This window comes from Elephas maximus, chromosome 11 (genome assembly GCF_024166365.1).
Source record: "Elephas maximus indicus isolate mEleMax1 chromosome 11, mEleMax1 primary haplotype, whole genome shotgun sequence".
Taxonomy (NCBI): domain Eukaryota; kingdom Metazoa; phylum Chordata; class Mammalia; order Proboscidea; family Elephantidae; genus Elephas; species Elephas maximus.
Window position 1 is genome coordinate 109,284,117 of NC_064829.1, and position 26,871 is coordinate 109,310,987.

A 26,871-nucleotide genomic window follows, 5' to 3' on the forward strand; every position below is an offset into this window, starting at 1 on the left:
CCTTGCTGGATTCAAAATCAACAATTATTACCTGATCATGTTTTGTAAACAAGATGTCTCCTGTAAAATTTTTTGAGATATTTCTTAATTTCAGCTATTTTTCAAAACTAGTGAGAATTGAATTGTATAGTGAGTATTCTTGAAGTGACAGATGTTGCATTATCTATATTTTTAAAAACAATAAAAATCATGATAATCAGTCTTGGGTTGTGCGTAATTTAAATAACAATAAAAACATTCCGTCAAAAAGAAAAGGACAAAAAAGTGATAATTATTTTTCCTTGCTAGATTTATAATTAGCAGTTGTTACGTGATCATTCTTCTTTGTTTACACTTCAGCCTTCCCCACAAATTCCGCTTCAGCTGAGTTCTAAGTATTTTTATTGTTATTTCTTATCTGCAAGTCCCCATCATTTCCTCTTTGAACAGGGGGTTTTGCTAGATTTATAATTAGCAGTTGTTACGTGATCATTCTTCTTTGTTTACACTTCAGCCTTCCCCACAAATTCCGCTTCAGCTGCGTTCTAAGTATTTTTATTGTTATTTCTTATCTGCAAGTCCCCATCATTTCCTCTTTGAACAGGCAGTTTTTTAAAAAGTTATTTCCATAAATGTGGTGGTTTTCTGGTTACCCTACGTTCAATTTTCTAATAGCACAGTGGTCACAGAACATGGTCTGCGTGATAAAATTTTTTTTACAATATTTGCTTAAAATTGCTTTTTGGCCTAGTGTATCTGGCAAATACACATAAATGTCCATGTGTGCTTGGAAAAATATGTATTCTATGTATGTGTTTATATACCCTTACTGATCAGTTTGTCTGCTTGATCTATCAGCTATTGAGAGAGACGTGTTAAAATTTCCTACTTAGTGTAAGCCCTTGGTTTTCTCTAGACTTGTCGGTACAGACCTCCTTGAGGGGATTTTATGATAGAATTCAGTGAAAGCATCCGGAGGAATTATAGTATTACATGCAGATGGCTTTCCTACTTACCTCACTCCAGCCCTGGGCAGTGTTCCTTCCCTTCCGTCCTGCTGAACTGAGCAGCCCTGTCTCTGGGAACCTTGGAGCTTTTGCCTTGATAAGCCCCAGTATCTCACCATCCTGTGGTTCCAGAAGAGCTGGTCTTAGCTGGGGCTGCCCTCCCAGGGATGCAGGGTCAGGGAGATAAAGCTCTGCTCCAGTCCTATGTCCTTTATACTGTGTCTTCATAGAAAAAAGATTCGAAAAAACTACCGTGTTCCAATCCTATGGACTTGATCGCAGTACAGTGCTTTCCATGTGCATGGACCCCTTTATGGTCCCCAGCATCAGGGGGAGGATCCCTGTTGCCTGTCACTGCCTCTGACATTTTCACTATCAGACTTCCTGACTGCCATCAGGTGGGTGGTGACAGCCTTCTGAAAAGAGCGCTGGGCACAGTGGCAAAGCTCATTGGCCAGGAGCTCTTTCTGCATCAGAGGAGACATATGGCACTGCTATTTCTGTGAAAAGTGGAACCTCCTGTGCGCAGTGTGACCAGCAAGTTGAGAAACCATGTTTTTCAAGGATTGCTTATTTCTTTTATATGAGATAAAGCCAAGCATTTTATAATTTTTTGTTTGTTTTTGGGTTTTTTTTTTTTTTGCTACATTTCTCATGGAGGTGGCAAGCAAAATTTTGCCAGAAAATTTAAAAATAGGTATACAGAGCCTATCAATGACCATCTTAAAAAGGATGTTTATGCATCTAATTAAGTAGATTCATACATTTGTATGGAGCAAGATTGCCAAAGTTCTTGAAAACGATTTTGTTGTGGAACGATTAAGAAATATACTGGTTTGTTTTAATAAGTTAATATGCCGTAAACAAAGAAGACTGATCGTGGTATAATTGCTAAGCATACCAAATGTGTAATAAATATACCAATTTGTTTTAATAAGTGATATACCATAAACCAAGGAGAATGATCATGGTATAATTGCTGGATATACTACTGGACGTCTAAGAAACATACCAATTTATTTTAATAAGGTGATATGCCGTAAACAAAGAGGAGTGATCACAGTATAACTGCAAAATATACTGAAAGTCTAAGAAATATATTGATTTATCTTAATGAGATGATATGCTGTAAACAAAGGAGAGCGATCAGGGTATAATTGCTAAGTATTACAAATTGCTAAGAAATATGCCCATTTGTTTAAATAAAATGACATAAAAAAGAGCAAACAGGATATAACTGGTAATTATTCCAAACGCGTAAGAAACATACTGATTCGTTCTAATAAGTTGGTAAGTCCTCAACAAAGAAGAGTGAACAGGGTATAATTGCTAAGTATACCGGAAGTCCAAAAAATATACCAATTGGTTTTAATAAGATGATATGCCGTAAACGAAGATGTGTGATCAGGATACTATTGCTATTTATAAATCCAGCAAGGAAATATGGAAGACAAGGAATTATCACCTATTTTCCCCTCTTTCTTTTTTATTGTTTTGTTGTAAAAATATAAAACCAAAAAAATCAGTCAATGCTCAACCATTTCAGGAGGTGACATTTGCTCAGGAACCAATGGTCCTGAAGGTAGAAGTCCAAGCTGCTCTGAAGGCATCGGTGAAAAACAAGGCTCCGGCAATTGATGGACTACCAGTTGAGATGTTTCAACAAACGGATGCAGCACTGGACGTGCTTGCTCATCTATGCCAAGAAATTTGGAAGACAGCTACCTGGCCAACTAACTGGAAGAGATCCATATTTATGCCTATTCCCAAGAAAGGTGATCCAACAGAATGTGGAAAATATCGAACAATATCATTAATATCACACGCAAGCAAGATTTTGCTAAAGATCACTCAAAAGCGGCTACAGCGGTATACTGATAAAGAACTGCCAGAAATTCAAGGTGGATTTAGAAGAGGATGTGGAGCCAGGGATATCGTTGCTGATGTCAGATGGATCCTGGCTGAAAGCAGAGAATACCAGAAAGATGTTTACCTGTGTCTTATTGACTATGCTAAGGCATTCAACTGTGTGCACCACAACAAATTATGAATAACGTTGTGGAGAATGGGAATTCTGGAACGCTTAACTGTGCTCATGAGGAATCTGTACCTGGATCAAGAGGCAGTCATTTGAACAGATCAAGGGAATACTCCATGGTTTAAAGTTAGGAAAGGTGTACATCAGGGTTGAATCCTTTCATCACGTCTGTTCAATCTGTATGCTGAGCAAATAATCTGAGAAACTGGACTATACGAAGAAGAATGGGGCACCAGGATTGGAGGAAGACTCATTAAAAACCTGCGTTATGCAGATGACACAACCTCGCTCACTGAAAGTGGAGAGGACTTGAAGCATTTACTCATGGAGAGCAAAGACCATAGCCTTCAGTGTGGATTACACCTCAACACAAAGAAAACTAAAATCCTCACAACTGGACCAATAAGCAACATCATGATAAATGGAGAGAAGATTGAAGTTGTCAAGGATTTCATTTTACTTGGATCCACAAGCAACACCCATGGAAGCTGCAGTCGAGAAATCAAAGACATATTGCACTGGGCAAATCGGCTGCAAAAGACCTCTTTAAAGTGTTGAGAAGCAAAGATGTCACCTTGAAGACTAAGGTGCTCTTGACCCATGCCATGGTGTTTTCAATAACCTCACATGCATGTGAAAACTGGACAGTGAATAAGGAAGACCGAAGAATTGATGCCTTTCAATTGTGTTGATGAAAAATATTGAATATACCACGGACTGCCAAAAGAATAAACACATTTGTCTCGAAAGACGTACAACCAGAATGCTCCTTAGAAGCAAGGATGGCGAGACTATGTCTCACATACTTTGGACATGTTATCAGGAGGGATCAGTCCCTGGAGAAAGAGAGGGTCAGCGAAAAAGAGGAAGACCCTCAATGAGATGGATTGACACAGTGGCTGCAACAATGGGCTCAAGCATAGCAACGATTTTGAGGATGGCGCAGGACTGGGCAGTGTTTCGTTCTGTTGTGCATAGGGTCGCTATGGGTCAGAACTGACTTGAGGGACTGATGAACTGCTTACTTGCTGGTTTATCATAAACTACAAGCTGAAAACTTCTGGGAATGATCCTGTGGTCTCATCACGATCTTATCAACTTTGTCAGCTTTAGCAAGAAATTGAAATGGAGCAAATAAACATCCCTGTGAACTCTATGTGGTCTCCTGGCTTCCTTCTCTCGTGGGTCCCAGGGTCTCTGTCCTGGACCCTGAGGAGTAAGGGGATTGAAGCTGGAGAGGACCCATGAGAAGGCTGAGGTGATCTCCCTGGGGAAGTGTGCTGAGGGGATTGAGGGTAGATACTGTTTACAGAATGGCGGAGTTTCAAAGTCTTTTCAAAGCGCCAGAAACATTTTCTGTGTCAAGGCTGATGCATGCCACTGCTACTTAGGTGAAAGTCAGAGCCTCCTGCATACAGTCATAACTAGATTCGCTGTGTGAGCAGCAAGCTGAGAAGCTATCTTTTTCAAGGATTGCCTGATTTCCTTCATACGACATAAAGTCAAGCATTTTTATATTATTATTTTGCTATATTTCTCATGGAGATGGTAAGCAAAATTGTACCAGAAAAATTAATCACGTGTGTAAAAAGCCTGTCAATGACCATCTGAAAAAGTATGTTATGTATCTAATTAAGGAGATTCTTATGTTTGTATGGAGCAAGATTGCCTAACTTCTTGAAAACAGTTTTGTTGTAGAATGATTAAGAAATATCTCGACTCATTTAAATAGATAATTCGCCATAAACAAAGAAGAGTGATTCTCATGGACTGAATTGTGTCCCTGAAAAATACGTGTCAACTTGGTTAGGCCATGATTCCTAGTATTGTGTGGTTGTCCTCCATTTAAAAATTTTTTTATTGTAAAAAATACAGATAACAGAAAATAATTATCACTTTTTTCTTTTTGTACCTTTTATCGTAAAAACTATAGAGAATGCAACATAGGCTAATTCAACATTTTTCATTTGTACAATTCGATTATCGTCTTTTTTCCTCCTAATAACATGTCCAAAGTATGCGAGACGAAGTCTCGCCATTCTCACTTCTTGTATCCTGATACTCTGTTGAACTCTTCTATTAGTTTCAGTAGTTTTCTGGAGGATTTCTTAGGGTTGTCTCTGTATAAGATCATGTCAAATAGAGATACTTTGACTTGTTCCTTGCCAATCTGGATGCCCTTTATTTCTTTATCTTGCCTAATTGCTCTGGCTAGGACCTCTAGCATAATGTTGAATAAGAGAGTGGTGATAAATGGCATCCTTGTCTCCTTCCCGATCTCACGGGGAATACTTTCAGGCTCTCTCCATTTAAGATGATGTTGGTTATTGGCTTTGTATAAATGCCGTTTAGTATGTTAAGGAATTTTCCTTCTATTCCTATTTTGCTGAGAGTTTTTATCATGAATGGGTGTTGAACTTTGTCAAATGCCTTTTCTGCATCAATTGATAAACTCATGTGATCTTGTCTTTTGTTTTATTTATATGGTAATTACATTGTTTTTCTAATGTTGAACCATCCCTACGTGCCTGATATGAATCCCACTTGGTCGTGGTGGATTACTTTCTTGATATGTTGTTGAATTCTATTGGCTAGAATTTTGTTGAGGATTTTTGCATCTAAGTTCATGAGGGATATAGGTCTGTAATTTTCTTTTTTTGTGGTGTCTTTACCTGGTTTTGGAATCAGGAATATGCTGGCTTCATAGAATCAGTTTGGGAATATTCCATCCTTTTCTATGCTCTGAAATATCTTTAGTAGCAGTGGTGTTAACTCTTCTCTGAAAGTTTGGTAGAACTCTGCAGTGAAGCCGCCCGGGCCAGGGCTTTTTTTTTGCTTGGGAGTTTTTTGATTACCTTTTCAATCTCTTCTTTTGTTATGGGTCTATTTAGTTGTTCTACTTGTGTTTGTGTTAGTTTAGGTAGGTAGTGTGTTTCTAGGAATTCATCCATTTCTTCTGGGTTTTCAAATTTGTTAGAGTATAATTTTTCATATTAATCTGATATGATTCTTTTAATTTCAGTTGGGTCTGTTGTAATATCGCCCATCTCATTTCTTATTCGGGTTATTTGCTTCTTCTCCTGTTTTTCTTTTGTCAGTTTGGCCAATGGTTTATCAATTTTGCTGATTTTTTTCAAAGAATCAGCTTTTGTTCTTGTTAATTCTTTCAATTGTTTTTCTGTTTTCTATTTCATTTAATTCTGCTCTAATTTTTAATATTTGTTTTCTTCTGGCGCCTGAGGGTTTCTTTTGTTGTTCTCTATTTGTTCAAGATGTAGGGATAATTCTTTGATTTTTGCCCTTCCTTCTTTTTGTATGTGTGCATTTATTGATATAAATTGACCTCTGAGCACTGCTTTTGCTGTGTCCCAAAAGTTCTGATAGGAAGTGTTTTCATTCTCATTGGATTCTATGAATGTCTTTATTCCATCCTTAATGTCTTCTATAATCCAGTCTTTTTTGAGCAGGGTATTGTTCAGTTTCCAAGTGTTTGATTTCTTTTTCCTGCTTTTTCTGTTATTGATTTCCACTTTTATGGCCTTATAGTCGGAGAAGATGCTTTGTAATATTTCATTGTTTTGGATTCTGTTAAGGCTTGCTTTATGACCTAATATGTGGTCTATTCTAGAGAATGTTCCATGTGCACTAGAAAAGAAAGTATACTTGGTTGCTGTTGGGTGGAGTGTTCTGTATATGTCTATGAAGTCGAGTTGGTTGATTGTGGCATTTAGATCTTCTGTGTCTTTATTGAGCTTCTTTCTGGATGTTCTGTCCTTCACCGAAAGTGGTGTGTTGAAGTCTCCTACTATTATTGTGGAGCTGTCTATCTCACTTTTCAATGCTGATAGAGTTTGTTTTATCTATGTTGCAGCCCTGTCATTGGGTGCATAAATATTTAATATGGTTATGTCTTCTTGGTATATTGTCCCCTTAATCATTATATAGTGTCCTTCTTTATCATTTCTGATGGATTTAACTTTAAAGCCTATTTTGTCAGAAGTTAATATTGCCACTCCTGCTCTTTTTTGATGGTTGTTTGCTTGATATATTTTTTCCATCTAAGGTGTGTTTCTTGTAGACAGCATATAGACGGATCATGTTTTTAATCCATTCTGCCACTCTCTGACTCTTTATTCGTGCATTTAGTCCATTTACATTCAGCGTAATTATGGATAGGTATGAATTTAGTTGTATCATTTTGGTGTCTTTTTTGGTGTGTTGTTGTTAGTTTCTTTTTCCCACTTAATTTTATGTGCTGAGTAGATTATATACTGTCCTTTCCTCATGTTCATTGTCGTTGATATTGTTTCTGCTGAATCTATATTTTCCTTGTATTTTATTTTGATGTGTAGGATAGTTTGTCTCCTTTGTGGTTACCTTATTATTTACCCAGATTTTTCTAAATCTAAACCTAACTTTTAGTTCTTTGTATCACCTTATCTTCCTCTCCATGTGGAAGATCTATGACTACATTTCTTAAAAAAAAAAAAATTTTTTTTTTTAGTCCCTCTTAATTGTTTTAATGTTGTCTTCTTTCACATAATAACATTGCTGTTTCTCTGTTTTGAGCTTTTTTTTTTAATCTTGATTTATTTTTTTGATTTCCCTGTCTGGGTTGATTTCTTCTTGCCCCACCCAGTGTTCTAGTCTTGGGTTGATACCTGATATTATTGATTTTCTAACCAAAGAACTCCCTTTAGTATTTCTTGTAGTTTTGCTTTGGTTTTTATGAATTCCCTAAAATTCTGTTTATCTGGAAGTGTCCTAATTTCACTGTCATATTTAAGAGACAGTTTTGCTGGATATGTGATTCTTGGCTGGCAATTTTTTTTCCTTAAATTTTTTTATAGGTCGTCCCATTGCCTTCTTGCCTGCATGGTTTCTGCTGACTAGTCTGAGTTTATTCTTGTTGGGTCTCCTTCGTAGGTGACTTTTTGTTTATCCCTAGCTGCTCTTAAAATTCTTTGTTTATCTTTGGTTTTGGCAAGTTTGATAATAATATGTCTTGGTGACTTTCTTTTAACATCTACCTTATGTGGAGCTCGATGAGCATCTTGGATAGATATCTTCTCATCTTTCACAATACCAGGGAAGTTTTCTGCCAACAAATCTTCAACAATTCTCTCTGTATTTTCTGTTATCCCTCCTGTTCTGGTACTGCAATCACTCTGAGTTATTTCTCTTGATAGAGTCCCACATGATTCTTAAGGTTTCTTCTTTTTTTAAAATTCTTTTATCTGATTTTTCTTCAAATATATTAGTGCCATGTGCTTTATCTTCAAGTTCGGAAATTCTGCCTTCCACTTGCTCAAATCTGTTTTTCTTGTATCTCTATTGAGTTGTCTTCTTCTGCAATTTTATTGTTAATCTTCTGAATTTCTGATTGCTGTCTCTGTATGGATACTTCCAGTTTACTAAATTTTTCTTTATGTTCCTGAATAACCTTTTTAATTTCTTCAGTTGCTTTATTTGAGTGTTCTTTGGCTTGTTCTGCTTATTGCCTCATTTCCTTCCTGATGTCTTGAAGGGTTCTGTATATTAATCTTTTGTATTCTGGCTCTGGTAATTCCAGGAAGGCACTTTCACCTAGAAGATCCCTTGATTCTTTGTTTTGAGAGGTTGTTGAGGCGATCATGGTCTGTTTCTTTATATGACTTGATATTGACTGTTGCCTCTGATTAGTTTATTTTATGTTTGTTTACTGTGTCGTAGCTTCTTGCTTTGTTTTGTTTCCATATGCCCAAATGGGTTGCTTGAGTGAGCTAGCTTGATTATTTTTGCCTTTGAAGTTCTGCCGTCCTGTCTTCAGATGGCCAGAGTTGTTATGAAGTATATCAGTCTAGGAGTCCATTCACTTTTCTTGTATGAATTCAGCTCCAGTGTCCAGGTAGCTTATCATCAAGTGTGTGGTACGGGCTGTGTCCTAGAGTGTTTGAGGGGCAGGGGTGATTGGTGTCGGTACCAGTATCTGGTTGTAGCAGGGGGGTCACACTCTGAACAAGGCAGGGGGCTGAGAATTGTTCCCCACATGTCTCTGAGGAAAGTGTGTTCCTGTTCCCTAGAGCATACAGGTGGGAGGGCTCTGCAGGTGGACCATGGGCACCCAATGATTTTGGTTGTAAGGACTGGAAGGTACCAGTTATCTTTGTACCTCTGTCGTGGGTAGCTGGATGATCTGAGTGGAGCCACCAGTTTTTAGGCCCCTGATGTGGGTAGGTGAGGACCCTGTTTAATAAGCAAAGCAATGTCAAACGTCAAACATCCACCTCTCTGCCACACAGCTGAAATGGTTGGAGTCTGCCAACAAGGGCCTATTCTTCTGAAATAGGCCCACACAGGTCTACACAGAGGGGAAATGTATTCAAACTCCACAGACCCTTTATGCCTGGACAGAAGCCACTTCTGTCCTGAGCTCCCCTGGTTAGTGGAGCTGGAAAATAATCTTTTCCCCGAATTGCAAACTTATTCCTTCTCCAAGGCCTGGAGGATGCCTCTAGGCACTCAGCGGGGCCTATCTCAGCCCAAGGGAAGTCACTGCTGAAGCCGGTTTGGGAGCAGGCGGGGGGTACGGTAAAATATACGCAAGTACTTAGCTTTTGCCAAGAGCACCGTTCTTGTCTGGTTCCAGAGGTGTGAGTAGGCTGTGTGGCTGGCTACTTCTCCCTGAGGAAACTGTGGCCCAACGCTAGTACCAGCCCACCACTGCCGCTCTGGGAATGGTGCCTGAGGGCTCCGTGCATTTCAGATCTGGTAACTCCTCTCCACTTCTGAAATGTCTTTCTCACCCTGCCCCTCAGGTCATTTTCTAAGCCTTTGATGTTAAGGGCTACTAGCTTGTGATAAATATACTTGTTTCACTTTGTTTTTTTGGGTCTTTGCTGTAAAGAGGGCTGAAGGGGAGGGTCTGTCTATTCTGCCATATTGGCTCCGCCTCCTCACCTTTCTAATGAGCATCTGGCTGTACTTCTTCTAAGGGATATTTGTTCATTCTTCTGGCAGTCCATGGTATATTAAATATTCTTCACCAACACACTAATTCGAAAGCATCAATTGTTCCGTTGTCTTTATTCACTGTCCAGTTACCTGACTATAGAGAAGGTTATATTTAACAAGTGGATCTTCATTCCTTGGCTCTGCTATAACAGAGACACCACAAGGGGGTGTGAGCTCTCTAGCCCTGCTGTAAGAGAAATTCTGCAAGTGGGCTTTAGTCCACTAGCACTGTTTTGCCTCACTAGGAGAAGCTCCAGGTGGGTGGTTGAGGGTACATTTGTGATTAGATGGGAGGTATGGAATTGAGGACCGGAATATAGACAGCATCTTTGAGGGCTGAAGTCTGACAAATGGTAGGGTCCAAAGGTGGGTCCATTGGAAAAGGAAATATTCCAGGAAGGAAAATACCGGAAACGATGTGACTGAGAGGTACATTTTATTCTTTCTGTGGCATGCACAACAATGAAAGACTTCTAGGTCAACACTGGAAGCAACATGACTATAGAGAACCTTATCTGTAACAAATTGTGTAATGATTCAAGAACATGAGACTGTCAACTTCAAGTACAGAAAACTCCTGTAATCAGTAGCACGTTGGCTGTTTCGTTCTTTGCAGAATACTTACAAGGTAAACGAAAACATTTTCATTTTGCAACCCCTTTTTAAGAGCAGACCAGCTTTCCAAGAAAATGTCGTCATTTTCACAGACAGACAAAGTCTAGCTCTACAGCAGTATGGTATCTGACACGAGACCACCTTTCAAAAAATTGTTATGTGATTATATAATCTAATTTTTCCCGGCGGAAGAAAAATATTACACACAGAACAAATATTTATGTCCATAAACATACACAAAGAGGGAACTTGCACCTTCAAGTCTAATGATTCAGCTCACTGATTCATGTGAAAGAGCTGGCTCTAGCACATGCCCTACCTTGACATTCTTCCCGGGGTTGTGTTTCTGGAAGAGCATGTAAGTCACCTTACATGAGCAGTATGAGGGCTGATGCTTTCCCAACGCTATCTGTGGGGGGATAATGTCTAAAATAAAATTTGTCATTTCTAAGGACACTGACCTGTAGGAGGGAACGGATAGTGCGCCATTATGGAAATAATGAAAGTTTCTATTTCAAAGTCAGCAGTGTACGTCACACTCAAGAAGAGAGCCCTAACGCAGCTGCAACAAGAGTGATTCCAGGAAACGATACTTTGACCACATGACACAGGAACAAAATTCAAGCAGAGGCACAGCTGCTCCTGTGGTCGACTATTTCGCTGTTAGTGGATTAGGCAGAAGGCTAAAGAAAACGTTGTGTAGTTACAGCACCTTTTCACTAACAGACCAATAATACGAGAAAGATTTGTCATTTTCACACAGAGACTACCAAATTCTACCTTCACGGTAGTATAATATCTCATGCTCAGCTATGTTTCATAAATATTTTGGGATTTCATAACTTTTCCTCAGAGGAAGGAAAATATTATCCCCATGGGAATACATCCTTACATCCATAAACATACACAAATAGGAAGTTCATGGCTTAAACTCTAACAGTAATATTCATATCCATTGCTTATCATTTTAACCAACAGCAACATTCATATGTATGGGATATTACTTAAACTAAAAGTAGCATTCACGTATACAGATTTTCATTTAAAGCAACAATAAAATTCATATGTTTGGGATACCATTTTAATCAACAGAAACATTCATATGTTTGGGATATCATTTAACCAACAGTAACGTTCATATGTATGGGTTTTCATTTTAAACCTCAAGGAAACTAGGAGATGAGTCATGTGTCTGTCTAACACCAGCACTTGGCAGCAGCTTTTAGGGCAGACACCTCGACTCTAACAGTCTTACAGCTCCTTGTAGTCAACCTTTTCTCCTAGTGTTAAGAAGCAAGGATGACGATGGAGGCATGTTGTCAAATTGCTGGCTCTCATGGTCAACATTGACCATACAATTGCTCAGGAGTTCATGCTTCTGTGTGACATTAGTAGTATTAAAAGGCAGCCCTCTCTGGGACCTAAACCATTCCTGTGCCTGCAGCCAGCAGACCAGTTCATTATGTTTTCCCTGGATTCAATGATTTCATTTATGAAAGACAAGGCCATTGATTTTCTGACGCATATAGCCACTGAATCTCTCATGGAAAAATTAAGAGTATTTCTAGGAGACAAAGTAGTATCCTTTCCACAGAACCCGGTAACAACTTGGTTAACACAGATGAGTACATCTGTAATGGAGAGGACTCCAATACTTGGACCGGAGACACTGAGGATGTGTCTAAAGGAGCTTTTAAAACTGATGTCTAGATATCTAATTAAGCAGATTCTTAAGTCTGTACTGAACAAGACCGCATCAGTTCTACAGGGACTCTTAGTAAATTCTCCGTCCTGCATTCAGAATCGACAAGGAAACCACAAGTTCTCTCTACCGCTGTGTGATGGGCACCGTTGACATTTAAAATCTTCCACTGTCGTCGACGCCCGAGGCAACCAGATGCTCTGTCAGTTGCATCGTTTGCGGAAGGTTTTCTACCGCTCTCGTGATCCTCAACTGCTGGATCTCCTGGGCCCTCCTCAACCACTGCAAGGAAGCTTATCCACTCAGTCTAGACTTTCAGCATTTTTGTCTTTTCTTTTTTTTTTTTTTTTACCAACTCTGCCTTTCTGATCAAGAAGACATATTTGAAAGAACCAAATAAAACTATTTCTAAGTAGAATGTGTCTAGCGGTCTGTTCTGTGGGGACTTCCTTCTCCTGTTGGGCTCAGGATCTCTGGCTGTATGGTGATGAAGAGAGGGGGCTCAGCTGGAGGAAACAGGTGAGATGAGAGACTTTAGAGGGGAGGACTTCTTGAAAGCCTTGAGCCTGGATGGGTTTTAGAGATTGGGGTTGGGTTCAGTCATTGAAATTCTGGGAGACAGAGCTTTGAAAGGGCTTTGAGATGCTCCTTTCTCATTATGGGAAGCTCCGTATGGGATAAGTACAACTGTGAGTGGATTGATGGTACATTAATGATTAGAGGGGAGCTGTGGAAACCAGGACTAGAGTAGAGACATCAGTTTTTCGGATTGGGGTGTGGGGAGCAAGCGGTGGAGTCCAAAGGAGGGAGGACTGAGAGAGGAAATCTAGAGGGGTCAATGCCTTAAAGGAGTCAACTGATGAGGAAATTTGGATTCTTTCTGTGACATAAACTACACTGAAAAATTTCTAGGTCAGCATTGAAAGTAACATGAATATGTTGTTGTTAGGTGCTACAGAGCCGATTCCAACTGACAGGGAACAGTGCACTGTCCTGTGCCGTCCTCACAATGCCTGTTATGCTTGAGACCATTGTTGCAGCCACTGTGTCAATCCTTCTTGTTGAGGGTCTTCCAGGATTGCACTATTTTCTTTAAAGTACAGCCAAGGATTTTATAACGTCTTCTCTTGCTACATTTCTCATGGAGATGGCAAGCAAACTTGTACCCGAAAAATTAGTCATACGTATAAAGAACCTGTCAATGACCATCTTAAATACAATGCTTATGTATCTCATTAAACAGAGTCTTACGCTGGCATGGAGCAAGATTGCAGATCTATTACGAAATACCTGGATTCGTCTTCGTGAGACGAGATGCCGTAAACAAAGAAGTGATCACGTTATACTATTACTTACACCGAACGAGTAGGAATATAACGATTTGTTTTAAGAAGATAACAATGAGGCAAACAAAGAAGAGAGGTCTTGTTCTCTTTTTTAAAAAGGATGAAAGTGGTAATTCTTTTTGAGTTACTGTATTTTTTAGAAGAATAAAAAACTACAAAAAAGAAAAAAGGTGATAATTTTTCCTTGTTCTATTTTTTATTCCTAATTATCTATTATTGCTTGATGATTCTTTTGTTATGGCATATAATCTCAGTGAGAATATATTTGAGATATTTCTTAATTGTCCTATCATACAACAGAGTGCTTCGGGAAAAGTTTGTCAATCAACAAAGATAGAAACCTATTTCCCAAACTGGTGATAACTGAATTGTAGAATGAGAAAGTTGAAAAAGCTTGCATTATCATGTATTTCAAGGCAATAAAAATTTTTCAAACGGATAAAAGTTATTCTTTTTGTGTTGTCTGTGTTTTAAAAATGATACAAAAGTACAGCGAAGAAAAAGAAGTGAAAAGTATTTTTTCTTGCTCTATCGTAATTAGCAATTATTACACAATCTCTCTTCTTTGCGTAAGGAATATTGTCTTAATTTAAAACGAATACGAGACATTTCTCAATTGTTCGATCAAACAACAGAATACTTTTGGAAAAGTTTGTCAAGATTGATCAACAAAGATAGAAATCTCTTTTTCCAAACTGGAGGTAATTGATTTTTATAAAGAGGAACGTGAATTCACAAAGCTTGCATTATCTATGTATTTAAAAACAATAGTAATGTTTTTCAAATGGATGAAAGCTATTCTTCTCGTGTTGTCTGTGTTTTTGAAAATAATACAAAATTTGTGAAAAAAGCAAAATTATATTTCCTTGCTCTACCGTAATTAATTATTACGTGATCGCTCTTCTTTGTTTAGGAAATATCGTCTCGTTTTAGAAAAATATCAGATATTTCTTAATCGTTTTGTGATACAACGAGACGCTTTTGGAAAAGTTTGTTAATGTTGATCAACAGGGATAGAAGTCTATTGTTCCAAACCAGTGATACTCCAACCGTATAATGAGAAAGCTTGAATTCACAAAGCTTGAATTATCCATAAATTTAAAAACAATACAAACTTTTTCAAATGGATAAAAGTTATCATTCTTTTTGTGTTGCCTATGTTTGTTTTTTTTAAATTAATTTTTATTTAGCTTCAAGTGAACATTTACCATTCCAATGAATCTGTCACATGTAGGTTTACATACATCTTACTCCCTTCTCCCACTTGCTCTCCCCCTACTGAGTCAGCCCTTTCAGTCTCTCGTTTCCTGCAGATTTTGCCATCTTCCCTCTCTCTCTATCTTCCCATCCCCCTTCCAGTCAAGAGTTGCCAACACACTCTCCAGTGTCCACCTGATTTAATTAGCTCACTCTTCATCAGCATCTCTCTGCCCCCCCACTGACCAGTCCTTTTCATGCCTGATGAGTTGTCTTCGGGGATGGTTCCTGTCCTGTGCCATCAGAAGTTCTGGGGAGCATTGTCTCTGGGATTCCTCTAGTCGCAGTCATACCATTAGGTATGGTCTTTTTATGAGAATTTGGGGTCTGTATCCCATTGTTCTCCTGCTCCCTCAGGAGTTGTCTGTTGTGCTCCCTGACAGGGCAGACATCAATTGTGGCCGGGCACCAACTAGTTCTTCTGGTCTCACGATAACGTAGGTCTCTGGTTCATGTGGCCCTTTCTGTCTCTTGGGTTCTTGGTTGTCGTGTGACCTTGGTGTTCTTCCTTTGCCTTTGCTCCAGGTGGGTGGAGACCAATTGATGTATCTTAGATGGCCGCTTGTTGGCATTTAGGACCCCAGGCGCCACAATTCAAAGTGGGATGCAGAATGTTTTCATAATAGAATTATTTTGCCAATTGACTTAGAAGTCCCCTCAAACCAAGTTCCCCAGACCCCAGCCCCTGCTCCGCTGACCTTTGAAGCTTTCATTTTATCCCGGATACCTCTTTGCTTTTAGTCCAGTCCAATTAGGCTGACCTTCCTTGTATTGAGTGTTGTCTTTCCCTTCACCCAAAGCAGTTCTTATCTACTGACTGATCAATAAAAAGCCCTCTCCCTCCCTCCCTCCCTCCCTCCCTCCCCCCTTTGTAACCACAAAAGTATGTGTTCTTCTCCGTTTTTTCTATTTCTCAAGATCTTATAATAGTGGTCTTATACAATATTTGTCCTTTTGCCTCTGACTCATTTCGCTCAGCATAATGCCTTCCAGATTCCTCCATGTTATGAAATGTTTCAGAGATTCGTCACTGTTCTTTATCGATGCGTAGTATTCCATTGTGTGAATACACCACAATTTATTTACCCATTCATCCGTTGACGGACATCTTGGTTGCTTCCAGGTTTTTGCTATTGTAAACAGAGCTGCAATAAACATGGGTGTGCATATATCTGTTTGTGTGAAGGCTCTTGTATCTCTAGTGTATATTCCGAGGAGTGGGATTTCTGGGTTGTATGGTAGTTCTATTTCTAACTGTTTAAGATAACGCCAGATGGATTTCCAAAGTGGTTGTACCGTTTTACAATCCCACCAGCAGTGTATGAGAGTTCCAATCTCTCCGCAGCCTCTCCAACATTTATTATTTTGTGTTTTTTGGATTAATGCCAGTCTAGTTGGTGTGAGATGGAATCTCATCGTAGTTTTAATTTGCATTTCTCTAATGGCTAATGATCGGGAGCATTTTCTCATGTATCTGTTGGCTGCCTGAATATCTTCTTTAGTGAAATGTGTGTTCATATCCTTTGCCCACTTCTTGATTGGGTTGTTTGTCTTTTTGTGGTTGAGTTTTGACAGAATCATGTAGATTTTAGAGATCAGGTGCTGGTCTGAGATGTCATAGCTGAATATTCTTTCCCAGTGTGTAGGTGGTCTTTTTACTCTTTTGGTGAAGTCTTTAGATGAGCATAGGTGTTTGATTTTTAGGAGCTCCCAGTTATCGGGTTTCTCTTCATCATTTTTGGTAATGTTTTGTGTTCTGTTTATGCCCTGTATTAGGGCTCCTAGGGTTGTCCCTATTTTTTCTTCCATGATCTTTATCGTTTTAGTCTTTATGTTTAGGTCTTTGATCCACTTGGAGTTAGTTTTTGTGCATGGTGTGAGGTATGGGTCCTGTTTCATTCTTTTGCAAATGGATATCCAGGTATGCCAGCACCATTTGTTAAAAAGACTATCATTTCCCCAACTGACTGACACTGGGCCTTTGTCAAATATCAGCTGCTCATACGTGGATGGATTTATATCTGGGTTCTCAATTCTGTTCCATTGGTCTATGTGCCTGTTGTTGTACCAGTATCAGGCTGTTTTGACTACTGTAGCTGTATAATAGGTTCTGAAATCAGGTAGAGTGAGGCCTCCCACTTTCTTCTTCTTTTTCAGTAATGCTTTGCTTATCCGGGGGTTCCTTCCCTTCCATATGAAATTAGTGATTTGTTTCTCTATTCCCTTAAAATATGACATTGGTATTTGGATTGGAAGTGTGTTATATGTATAGATGGCTTTTGGTAGAATAGACATTTTTACTATGTTAAGTCTTCCTATCCATGAGCAGGGTATGTTTTTCCACTTAAGTATGTCCTTTTGAATTTCTTGTAGCAGAGTTTTATAGTTTTCTTTGTATAGGTCTTTTACATCCTTGGTAAGATTTATTCCTAAGTATTTTATCTTCTTGGGGGCTACTGTGAATGGTATTGATTTGGTTATTTCCTCTTCGGTGTTCTTTTTGTTGATGTAGAGGAATCCAAGTGATTTTTGTATGTTTATTTTATAATCTGAGACTCTTGCAAACTCTTCTATTAGTTTCAGTAGTTTTCTGGAGGATTCCTTGGGGTTTTCCATGTATACGATCATGTCATCTGCAAATAGTGATAGCTTTACTTCCTCCTTGCCAATCTGGATAGGCTTTATTTCTTTGTCTAGCCTAATTGCCCTGGCTAGGACTTCAAGTACGATGTTGAATAAGAGCAGTGATAAAGGGCATCCTTGTCTGGTTTCCGTTCTCAAGGGAAATGCTTTCAGGTTCTCTCCATTTAGAGTGATATTGGCTGTTGGCTTTGCATAGATGCCCTTTATTATGTTGAGGAATTTTCCTTCAATTCCCATTTTGGTAAGAGTTTTTATCATAAATGGGTGTTGAACTTTGTCAAATGCCTTTTCTGCATCTATTGATAAGATCATGTGGTTTTTATCTTTTGTTTTATTTATGTGATGGATTACATTAATGGTTTTTCTGATATTAAACCAGCCTTGCATACCTGGTATAAATCCCACTTGATCAGGGTGAATTATTTTTTTGATGTGTTGTTGGATTCTGTTGGCTAGAATTTTGTTGAGGATTTTTGTATCTATGTTCATGAGGGATATAGGTCTAAAATTTTCTTTTTTTGTAATGTCTTTACCTGGTTTTGGTATCAGGGAGATGGTAGCTTCATAGAATGAGTTGGGTAGTATTCCATCTTTTTCTATGCTTTGAAATACCTTCAGTAGTAATGGTGTTAAGTCTTCTCTGAAGGTTTGGTAGAACTCTGCAGTGAAGCCGTCCGGGCCAGGACTTTTTTTTGTTGGAAGTTTTTTTATTACCGTTTCAATCTCTTTTTTTGTTATGGGTCTATTTAGTTGTTCTACTTCTGAATGTGTTAGTTTAGGTAGGTAGTATTTTTCCAAGAATTTATCCATTTCTTCTAGGTTTTCAAATTTGTTAGAGTACAATTTTACGTAGTAATCTGAAATGATTCTTTTAATTTCATTTGGTTCTGTTGTGATGTGGTCCTTCTCGTTTCTTATTCGGGTTATTTGTTTCCTTTCCTGCTTTTCTTTAGTCAGTCTAGCCAATGGTTTATCAATTTTGTTAATTTTCTCGAAGACCCAGCTTTTGGCTGTGTTAATTCTTTCAATTGTTTTTCTGTTCTCGAATTCATTTAGTTCAGCTCTAATTTTTATTATTTGTTTTCTTCTGGTGCCTGATGGGTTCTTTTGTTGCCCACTTTCTATTTGTTCAAGTCGTTGGGACAGTTCTCTGATTTTGGCTCTTTCTTCTTTTTGTATGTGTGCATTTATCGATATAAATTGGCCTCTGAGCACTGCTTTTCTGTGTCCCAGAGGTTTTGATAAGAAGTATTTTCATTGTCGTTGCTTTCTAAGAATTTCCTTATTCCCTCCTTGATGTCTTCTATAACCCAGTCTTTTTTCAGGAGGATATTGTTCATTTTCCAAGTATTTGATTTCTTTTCCCTAGTTTTTCTGTTATTGATTTCTAGCTTCATTGCCTTGTGGTCTGAGAAGATGCTTTATAATATTTCGATGTTTTGGATTCTGCAAAGATTTGTTTTATGACCTAATATGTGGTCTATTCTAGAGAATGTTCCATGTGCGCTAGAAAAAAAAAGTATACTTTGCAGCAGTTGGGTGGAGAGTTCTGTATAAGTCAATGAGGTCAAGTTGGTTGATTGTTGTAAGTAGGTCTTCCATGTCTCTGTTGAGCTTCTTACTGGATGTCCTGTCCTTCTCCGAAAGTGGTGTGTTGAAGTCTCCTACTATAAATGTGGAGGTGTCTATCTCACTTTTCAATTCTGTTAAAATTTGATTTATGTATCTTGCAGCCCTGTCATTGGGTGCGTAAATATTTAATATGGTTATGTCTTCCTGATCAATTGTCCCTTTTATCATTATATAGTGTCCTTCTTTATCTTTTGTGGCGGATTTAAGTCTAAAGTCTATTTTGTCAGAAATTAATATTGCTACTCCTCTTCTTTTTTGCTTATTATTTGCTTGATATATTTTTTCCATCCTTTGAGTTTTAGTTTGTTTGTGTCTCTAAGCCTAAGGTGTGTCTCTTGTAGGCAGCATATAGATGGATCGTGTTTCTTTATCCAGTCCGTGACTCTCTGTCTCTTTATTGGTGCATTTAGTCCATTTACATTCAGCGTAATTATAGATAAATAAGTTTTTAGTGCTGTCATGTTGATGCCTTTTCATGTGTGTTGTTGGCCATTTCATTTTTCCACATGCTTTTTTGTGCTGAGACGTTTTTCTTAGCAGCTTGTGAGATTCTCATTTTCATAATGGTTAACTTTATGTTTGTTGAGTCGTTACGTTTTTCTTGGCTTTTTTCTTGAGTTATGGAATTGATATTCCTTTTTGTGGTTACCTTATTATTTACCCCTATTTTTCTAAGTAAAAACCTAACTTGTATTGTTCTATATCGCCTTGTATCACTCTCCATCTGGCAGTTCAATGCCTCCTATATTTAGTCCCTCTTTTTGATTATTGTGATCGTTTTTCTATTGATTTCCATGATTTCCTGTTATGTGTATTATTTTGTTTATTTATTTATTTTTTAGAATCAATCTTAATTTGTTTGTTTTTGTGCTTTTCCTATTTGAGTTGCGTTGATATCAGGACGTTCTGTTTTGTGACCTTGTATTGTGCTGGTACCTGATGTTATTGGTCATCAGGCCAAACAATCTCCTTTAGCATTTCTTGCAGTCTTGGTTTAGTTTTTGCAAATTCTCTAAACTTGTGTTTATCTGTAAATATCTTAATTTCTCCTTCATATTTCAGAGAGAGTTTTGCTGGATATATGATCCTTGGTTGGCAGTTTTTCTCCTTCAGTGCTCTGTATACGTCGTCCCATTCCCTTCTTGCCTGCGTGGTTTCTGCTGAGTAGTCTGAACTTATTCTTATTGATTCTCCCTTGAAGGAAACGTTTCTTTTCTCCCTGGCAGCTTTTAAAATTTTCTGTTTGTCTTTGGTTTTGGCAAGTTTGATGATAATATGTCTTGGTGTTTTTCTTTTTGGATCAATCTTAAACGGGGTTCGATGAGCATCTTGGATAGATATCCTTTCGTCTTTCATGATGTCAGGGAAGTTTTCTGTCAGGAGTTCTTCAACTATTTTCTCTGTGTTTTCTGTCCCCCCTCCCTGTTCTGGGACTCCAATCACTCGCAAGTTATCCTTCTTGATAGAGTCCCACATGATTCTTAGGGTTTCTTCATTTTTTTAAATTCTTTTATCTGATTTTTTTCAGCTATGTTGGTGTTGATTCCCTGGTCCTCCAGAAGTCCCAGTCTACATTCTAATTGCTCGAGTCTGCTCCTCTGACTTTCTATTGCGTTGTCTAATTCTGTATATTTTATTGTTAATCTTTTGGATTTCTACATGCTGTCTCTCTATGGATTCTTGCAACTTATTAATTTTTCCACTATGTTCTTGAATAATCTTTTTGAGTTCTTCAACAGTTTTATCAGTGTGTTCCTTGGCTTTTTCTGCAGTTATCCTAATTTCATTTGTGATATCTTTAAGTATTCTGTAAATTAGTTTTTTATATTCTGTATCTGATAATTCCAGGATTGTATCTTCATTTGGGAAAGATTTTGATCCTTTTGTTTGGGGGGTTGGAGAAGCTGTCATGGTCTGTTTCTTTATGTGGTTTGATATCGACTGATGTCTCCGAGCCATCACTGGGAAACTAGATTTTCCAGGTAATCAGCTATAAAAAAATGCAGTCAGATCCCTATCTGAATTCTCCCTCTGGCTCAGGGTATTCGGATGTTAATGGAGCCGCCTGGTATGCTGGCTCCTAGTTCTGGAAACGGTCGCTGTCTGCCCGTATTTGTTCGTTTTCCTTCTCTAAGTCTGTGTTTGTTGTTCAGAGTTCGTAGATTGTTATGTATGTGATCGATTCACTTGTTTTTCCGAGTCTTTGTTGCAAGAGGGATCCGCGGTAGCGTCCACCTAGTTCTCCATCTTGGCCCCGCCTCCTATGTTTTTAAAAATAATACAAAATTTCAGAAAAGAAAAAAGTGATAATTATTTTTCCTTGCTCTATAGTCATGATCACTCTTCTTTGTTTTCGGGATATAGTCTTATTTTAGAAAAACACCAGATATTTCTTAATCGTTCTACAACAGAATGCTTTTGGGGAAGTTTGTCAATCTTAATCAACAGAGATAGAAAACTGTTTTTCCAAGCCGGTGCTTTTCGAATCTTATAACGAGAAACCTTGAATTCATGAAGCTTGCATTATGTATATATTTAAAAACAACAAAAGACTTTTTCAAATGGATAAAAGCCATGATTCTTTTTGTGTTGTCTATGTTTGTTTTTTTTTAAACAATACAAAATTTCAGAAGAGAAAAAAGTGATAATTATTTTTTCTTGCTCTATCGGAATTAGCAATTATTCCATGGTCGCTCTTCTAAGTTTACAGAACATCATCTTATTTCAGAAAAACATCAGATATTTATTTCTTATTCATTCTATAATACAACAGAATGGTTTTGGAAAAGTTTGTCAGTGTTGATCAACAAAGGCGGAACTCTGTTATTCCAAACCAGTGATATTTAAATGGTATAATGAGAAAGCTTGAATTCACAAAGCTTGCATTTTCCATCCATTTTAAAATCATAAAAAAAGCTTTAAAAAGGACAAAAACGCTAATTGTTTCAGTGTTATCTACATTTTTTATAACTTTACAAAATTACTAAAATAAGAAGAAAGAAAAGGTGATAATAAGTGTTCTTTGCTCTGTTTCCAATTAGGAATTATTACATGATCACTCTTCTTTGTTTACTCAATGTTGTTTTATTTTAAAACAAATATGAGATATTTCTTAATCCTTCTATAATGCAGCAGAATGCTTTTGGAAAAGTTCATCAGTGCTGATCAACAAAGACAGAAATCTATTTTTCCAAACCTGGGATATTCGAATTGTATAATCAGAAACCTTAATTCACAAAGCTTGCTTTCTATATGTTTAAAAAGCAATAAAATATTTTACCAAATGGATGAAAGTTATCATTCTTTTTGTGTTGTCTATGTTTTTAAAAATGATATAAAATTTGAAAAAAGGAAAAAAGTGGTGATTATGTTTCCTTGCCCTATCGTAATTAGCAATTATTATATGATGGCTCTACTATGTTTACGAAACATGGTATTATTTTAGAAAAATTCCAGATATTTATTTCTTAATCCTTCTATAATACTACAGAATGCTTTTGGAAAAGTTTGTGAATGTTGATCACAAAGATAGAAATCTGTTATTCCAAACTGGTACTATTTGGATTTTGTAATGCGAAACTTGAATTGATAGAGCTTGCATTATCTATATATTTAAAAACAATAAAAATTTTTTTCAAAAAGATAAAAGTTATCATTCTTTCTGTGTTATCTATATTTTTAAAAATGATACAAAGTTACAGAAATAAAAAAGTGATAACTATTTTTCCTTACTCTATTCTTAATTAGCAATTTTTACATGCTTGCTCTTCTTTGTTTAGAGAATATCGTCTTATTTTAGACAAACACCACACATTTCTTAATCGTTCCATAATACAGCAGAGTGCTTTGGGAAAAGTTTGTCCAAGCTGATCAACAAAGATAGAAATCTATTTTTCCATACTGGTGGTTATGGAATTTTATAATGAGAAACTTGAATTGACTGTATTTAAAAACAATAAAATTTTTTCAAATGGATAAAAGTTATTCTCTTTGTGTTGTCTCTTTTAAAAAATGATACAAAATTACAGAAAAGAAAAAAGAAGTGATGATTATTTTTCTTGCTCTATTTGTAATTACCAATTATCACATGATCGCCTTTCTGTGTTTATGAAATATGGCCTTGTTCTAGAAAAAAATTCTGATATTTCTTAATCGTTCTATAATACAACAACATGGTTTTGGCAAAGCTTGTCAATCGTGATCAAGCAAAGATAGAAATCTGTTTCTCAAGATTTTTGATAACTGAATTGTATCATGAAAAATCTTGAATATACAAAGTGTGCGTTATTTCTATATCCTAAAACAATAAAAATGTGTTTTTAAAAAGGAAAAAAGCGGTAATTCTTTTTTGTGGTATCTATATTTTTAACAATAAAAAAGCTACAAAGAAATGAGAGAAAAAAATGGTGAGAAGCATTTTTCCTTGCTGGATTCATAATCAACAATTATTACCTGATCATGTTTTGTAAACGAGACGTCTCCTGTAAAATTTTTTGAGATATTTCTTAATTTCAGCTATTTTTCAAAACTAGTGAGAATTGAATTGTATAGTGAGTATTCTTGAAGTGACAGATGTTGCATTATCTATATTTTTAAAAACAATAAAAATCATGATAATCAGTTTTGGCTTGTGCATAATTTAAATAGCAATAAAAACATTCCGTCAAAAAGAAAAGGACAAAAAAAAGTGATAATTATTTTTCCTTGCTAGATTTATAATTAGCAGTTGTTACGTGATCATTCTTCTTTGTTTACACTTCGGCCTGCCCCACAAATTCCGCTTCAGCTGCGTTCTAAGTATTTTTATTGTTATTTCTTATCTGCAAGTCCCCATCATTTCCTCTTTGAACAGGCAGTTTTTTAAAAAGGTATTTCCATAAATGTGGTGGTTTTCTGGTTACTCTACGTTCAATTTTCTAACTTAATAGCACAGTGGTCACAGAACATGGTCTGCGTGATAAAATTTTTTTTACAATATTTGCTTAAAATTGCTTTTTGGCCTAGTGTATCTGGCAAATACACATAAATGTCCATGTGTGCTTGGAAAAATATGTATTCTATGTATGTGTTTATATACCCTTACTGACCAGTTTGTCTGCTTGATCTATCAACTATTGAGAGAGACGTGTTAAAATTTCCTACTTAGTGTAAGCCCTTGGTTTTCTCTAGACTTGTCGGTACAGACCTCCTTGAGGGGATTTTATGATAGAATTCAGTGAAAGCATCCGGAGGAATTATAGTATTACATGCAGATGGCTTTCCCACTTACCTCACTCCAGCCCTGGGCAGTGTTTCTTCCCTTCCGTCCTGCTGAAGTGAGCAGCCCTGTCTCTGGGAACCTTGGAGCTTTTGCCTTGATAAGCCCCAGTATCTCACCATCCTGTGGTTCCAGAAGAGCTGGTCTTAGCTGGGGCTGCCCTCCCAGGGATGCAGGGTCAGGGAGATAAAGCTCTGCCCCAGTCCTATGTCCTTTACTGTGTCTTCATAGAAAAAAAGTTTTGAAAAAACTACCCTGTTCCAATCCTATGGACTTGATCGCAGTACAGTGCTTTCCATGTGCATGGACCCCTTTATGGTCCCCAGCATCAGGACAGGGTCCCTGTTGCCTGTCACTGCCTCTGACATTTTCACTGTCAGACTTCCTGACTGCCATCAGGTGGGTGGTGACAGTCTTCTGAAAAGAGTGCCGGGCACGGTGGCAAAGCTCTTTGGCCAGGAGCTCTTTCTGCACAGAGCAGACACATGGCACTGCTATTTCTGTGAAAAGCAGAGCCTCCTGTACACAGTCAGTGTGGGCAGCAAGATGAGAAACCATGTTTTTCAAGGATTGCATTATTTTCTTTAAGGATACAGCCAAGCATTTTATACTGTTTTGTTTTACTACATTTCTCATGGCGATGGTAAGAAACTTTTTACCAGAAAAATTATTAATATGTATAAAGAACACGTCAATGGCCATCTTAAAAAGAATGTTTATGTATCTGATTAAAGAGATTCTTACGTTTGTATGGAGCAAGATGCGGAAGTTCTTGAAAACAATTTTGCTGTCGAACGATTAAGAAATATCTCGATTTGTTTTCATAATATGAGATGCCATAAACAAAGACGAGTGATCGCAGTATATACCGCAAGTGTAGGAGACATACCAACTTAACTTACTAAGATGAAGTGCCACAAAGAAGAGTGATCACAATATAGTTGGTAAGAATTCTGAACGTCTAAGAAATGTACGGATTTGTTTTACGAAGATCATATGCCATAAACAAAGAAGAGTGATCACTGTACACTTATTACTTATACCAAATGTCTAAAAAATATATCAATTTGTTTTAATAAGTTTATATGCCTTAAACAAAGAAGAGTGATCACAGAATAATTATTATACCAAACATTGAAGAAATATACCAATTTGTATTGGTATTAATAAGATGATATGACATAAACCAAGAAGATGAATCATGGTATGATTGCTAAATATACTGAACCATCTAAGAAACATACCAATTTGTTTTAATAAGTTGATATGCCATAAATAAAAAAGTGATCATGGTATAATTAATAATTATACTTAATTAATAATTTGTTTATGAAATTAAAAATATTTTTAATAATTTTAAATATTTATTTATATAATTGTTTAATAATTATATACTAAGAAATATACCAATGTGTTTTAATAAGACTATATGATGCAAACAAAGAAGAGAGATCACAATATAATTGCTAAGTATACAAAAAAGTATACGGAACTCTAAAAATATACCAATTTGTTTTAATGAGATATATCATAAAAAAAGAAGAGTGATCGTGTTCTAGTTTGAAAAGGGATACAAGTGATAATTCTTTTTGTGTTATCTACATTTTTTAAAGTGACACAAAATTACAAGGAAAGGAAAAAGTGATAATTTTTCCAGGCTGTATTTGTAATCAGCAAGTATCACATGATCACTCTTTTTTGTTTATGCAATCTAGTCTTATTTAAAAAATTTTTTGAGATATTTCTTAATCATTCTATAATACAACAGAATGGTTTTGGAGAAGTTTGTCAAACTTGATCAAGCAACGATAAAAACCTATTTTTCAATACTGATGGCAACTGGATTGTGTAATGAGAGACTTGAATTGACAAAGCTCGCATTATCTACATATTTAAAAACAATAAAACATTTTCTCAAATGGATAAAAGTTATTCATTTTGTGTTATCTGTATTTCTTAAAATGATACAAAATTACAGAAAAGAAGAAAAGATACCCAGTATCGTCTTATTTTACAAAAACACCAGATATTTCTTAATCTTTCTATAATAACAACAGAATGGTTTTGGAGAAGTTTGTTGTTCTTGATCAAGCAAAGATAGAAATCTATTTTTCAAAAGTGGTGATAACTGAATCGTATTATGAGAAATCTTGAATGAACAAAGCTTGCATTATCTATATATTTTAAAACCAAAAAAAATTAAAAGTGAATTCTTTTTTGTTATCTATATGCTTCGAAATGACACAAAATTACAGGAAAGGAGAAAAGAAAAAAGGTGATAATAATTTTTCTTTGCTCTATTCATAATTAGCACTTGTTACAGGGGGATCACCTTCTTGTTTATACAATATCGTCCTATGTTGAAAAAGTTGAGATATATCTTATTTGTTCTATAACACAAC

The 26,871-nt window shown here is 36.8% G+C and overlaps 1 protein-coding gene across 1 annotated transcript in view; it reads left to right on the forward strand.

The window, feature by feature from the left end:
• The first annotated feature begins 235 nt into the window (after positions 1–235).
• LOC126084983 (uncharacterized) overlaps positions 236–26,871 on the forward strand; it is a 37,818-nt gene continuing 11,182 nt past the window's right edge. The window contains exon 1 of the mRNA XM_049899819.1: positions 236–1,384. Coding sequence (XP_049755776.1) covers positions 1,253–1,384 — 132 coding nt within the window. The 5' untranslated portion in view covers positions 236–1,252. The remainder of the gene's footprint in view (positions 1,385–26,871) is intronic.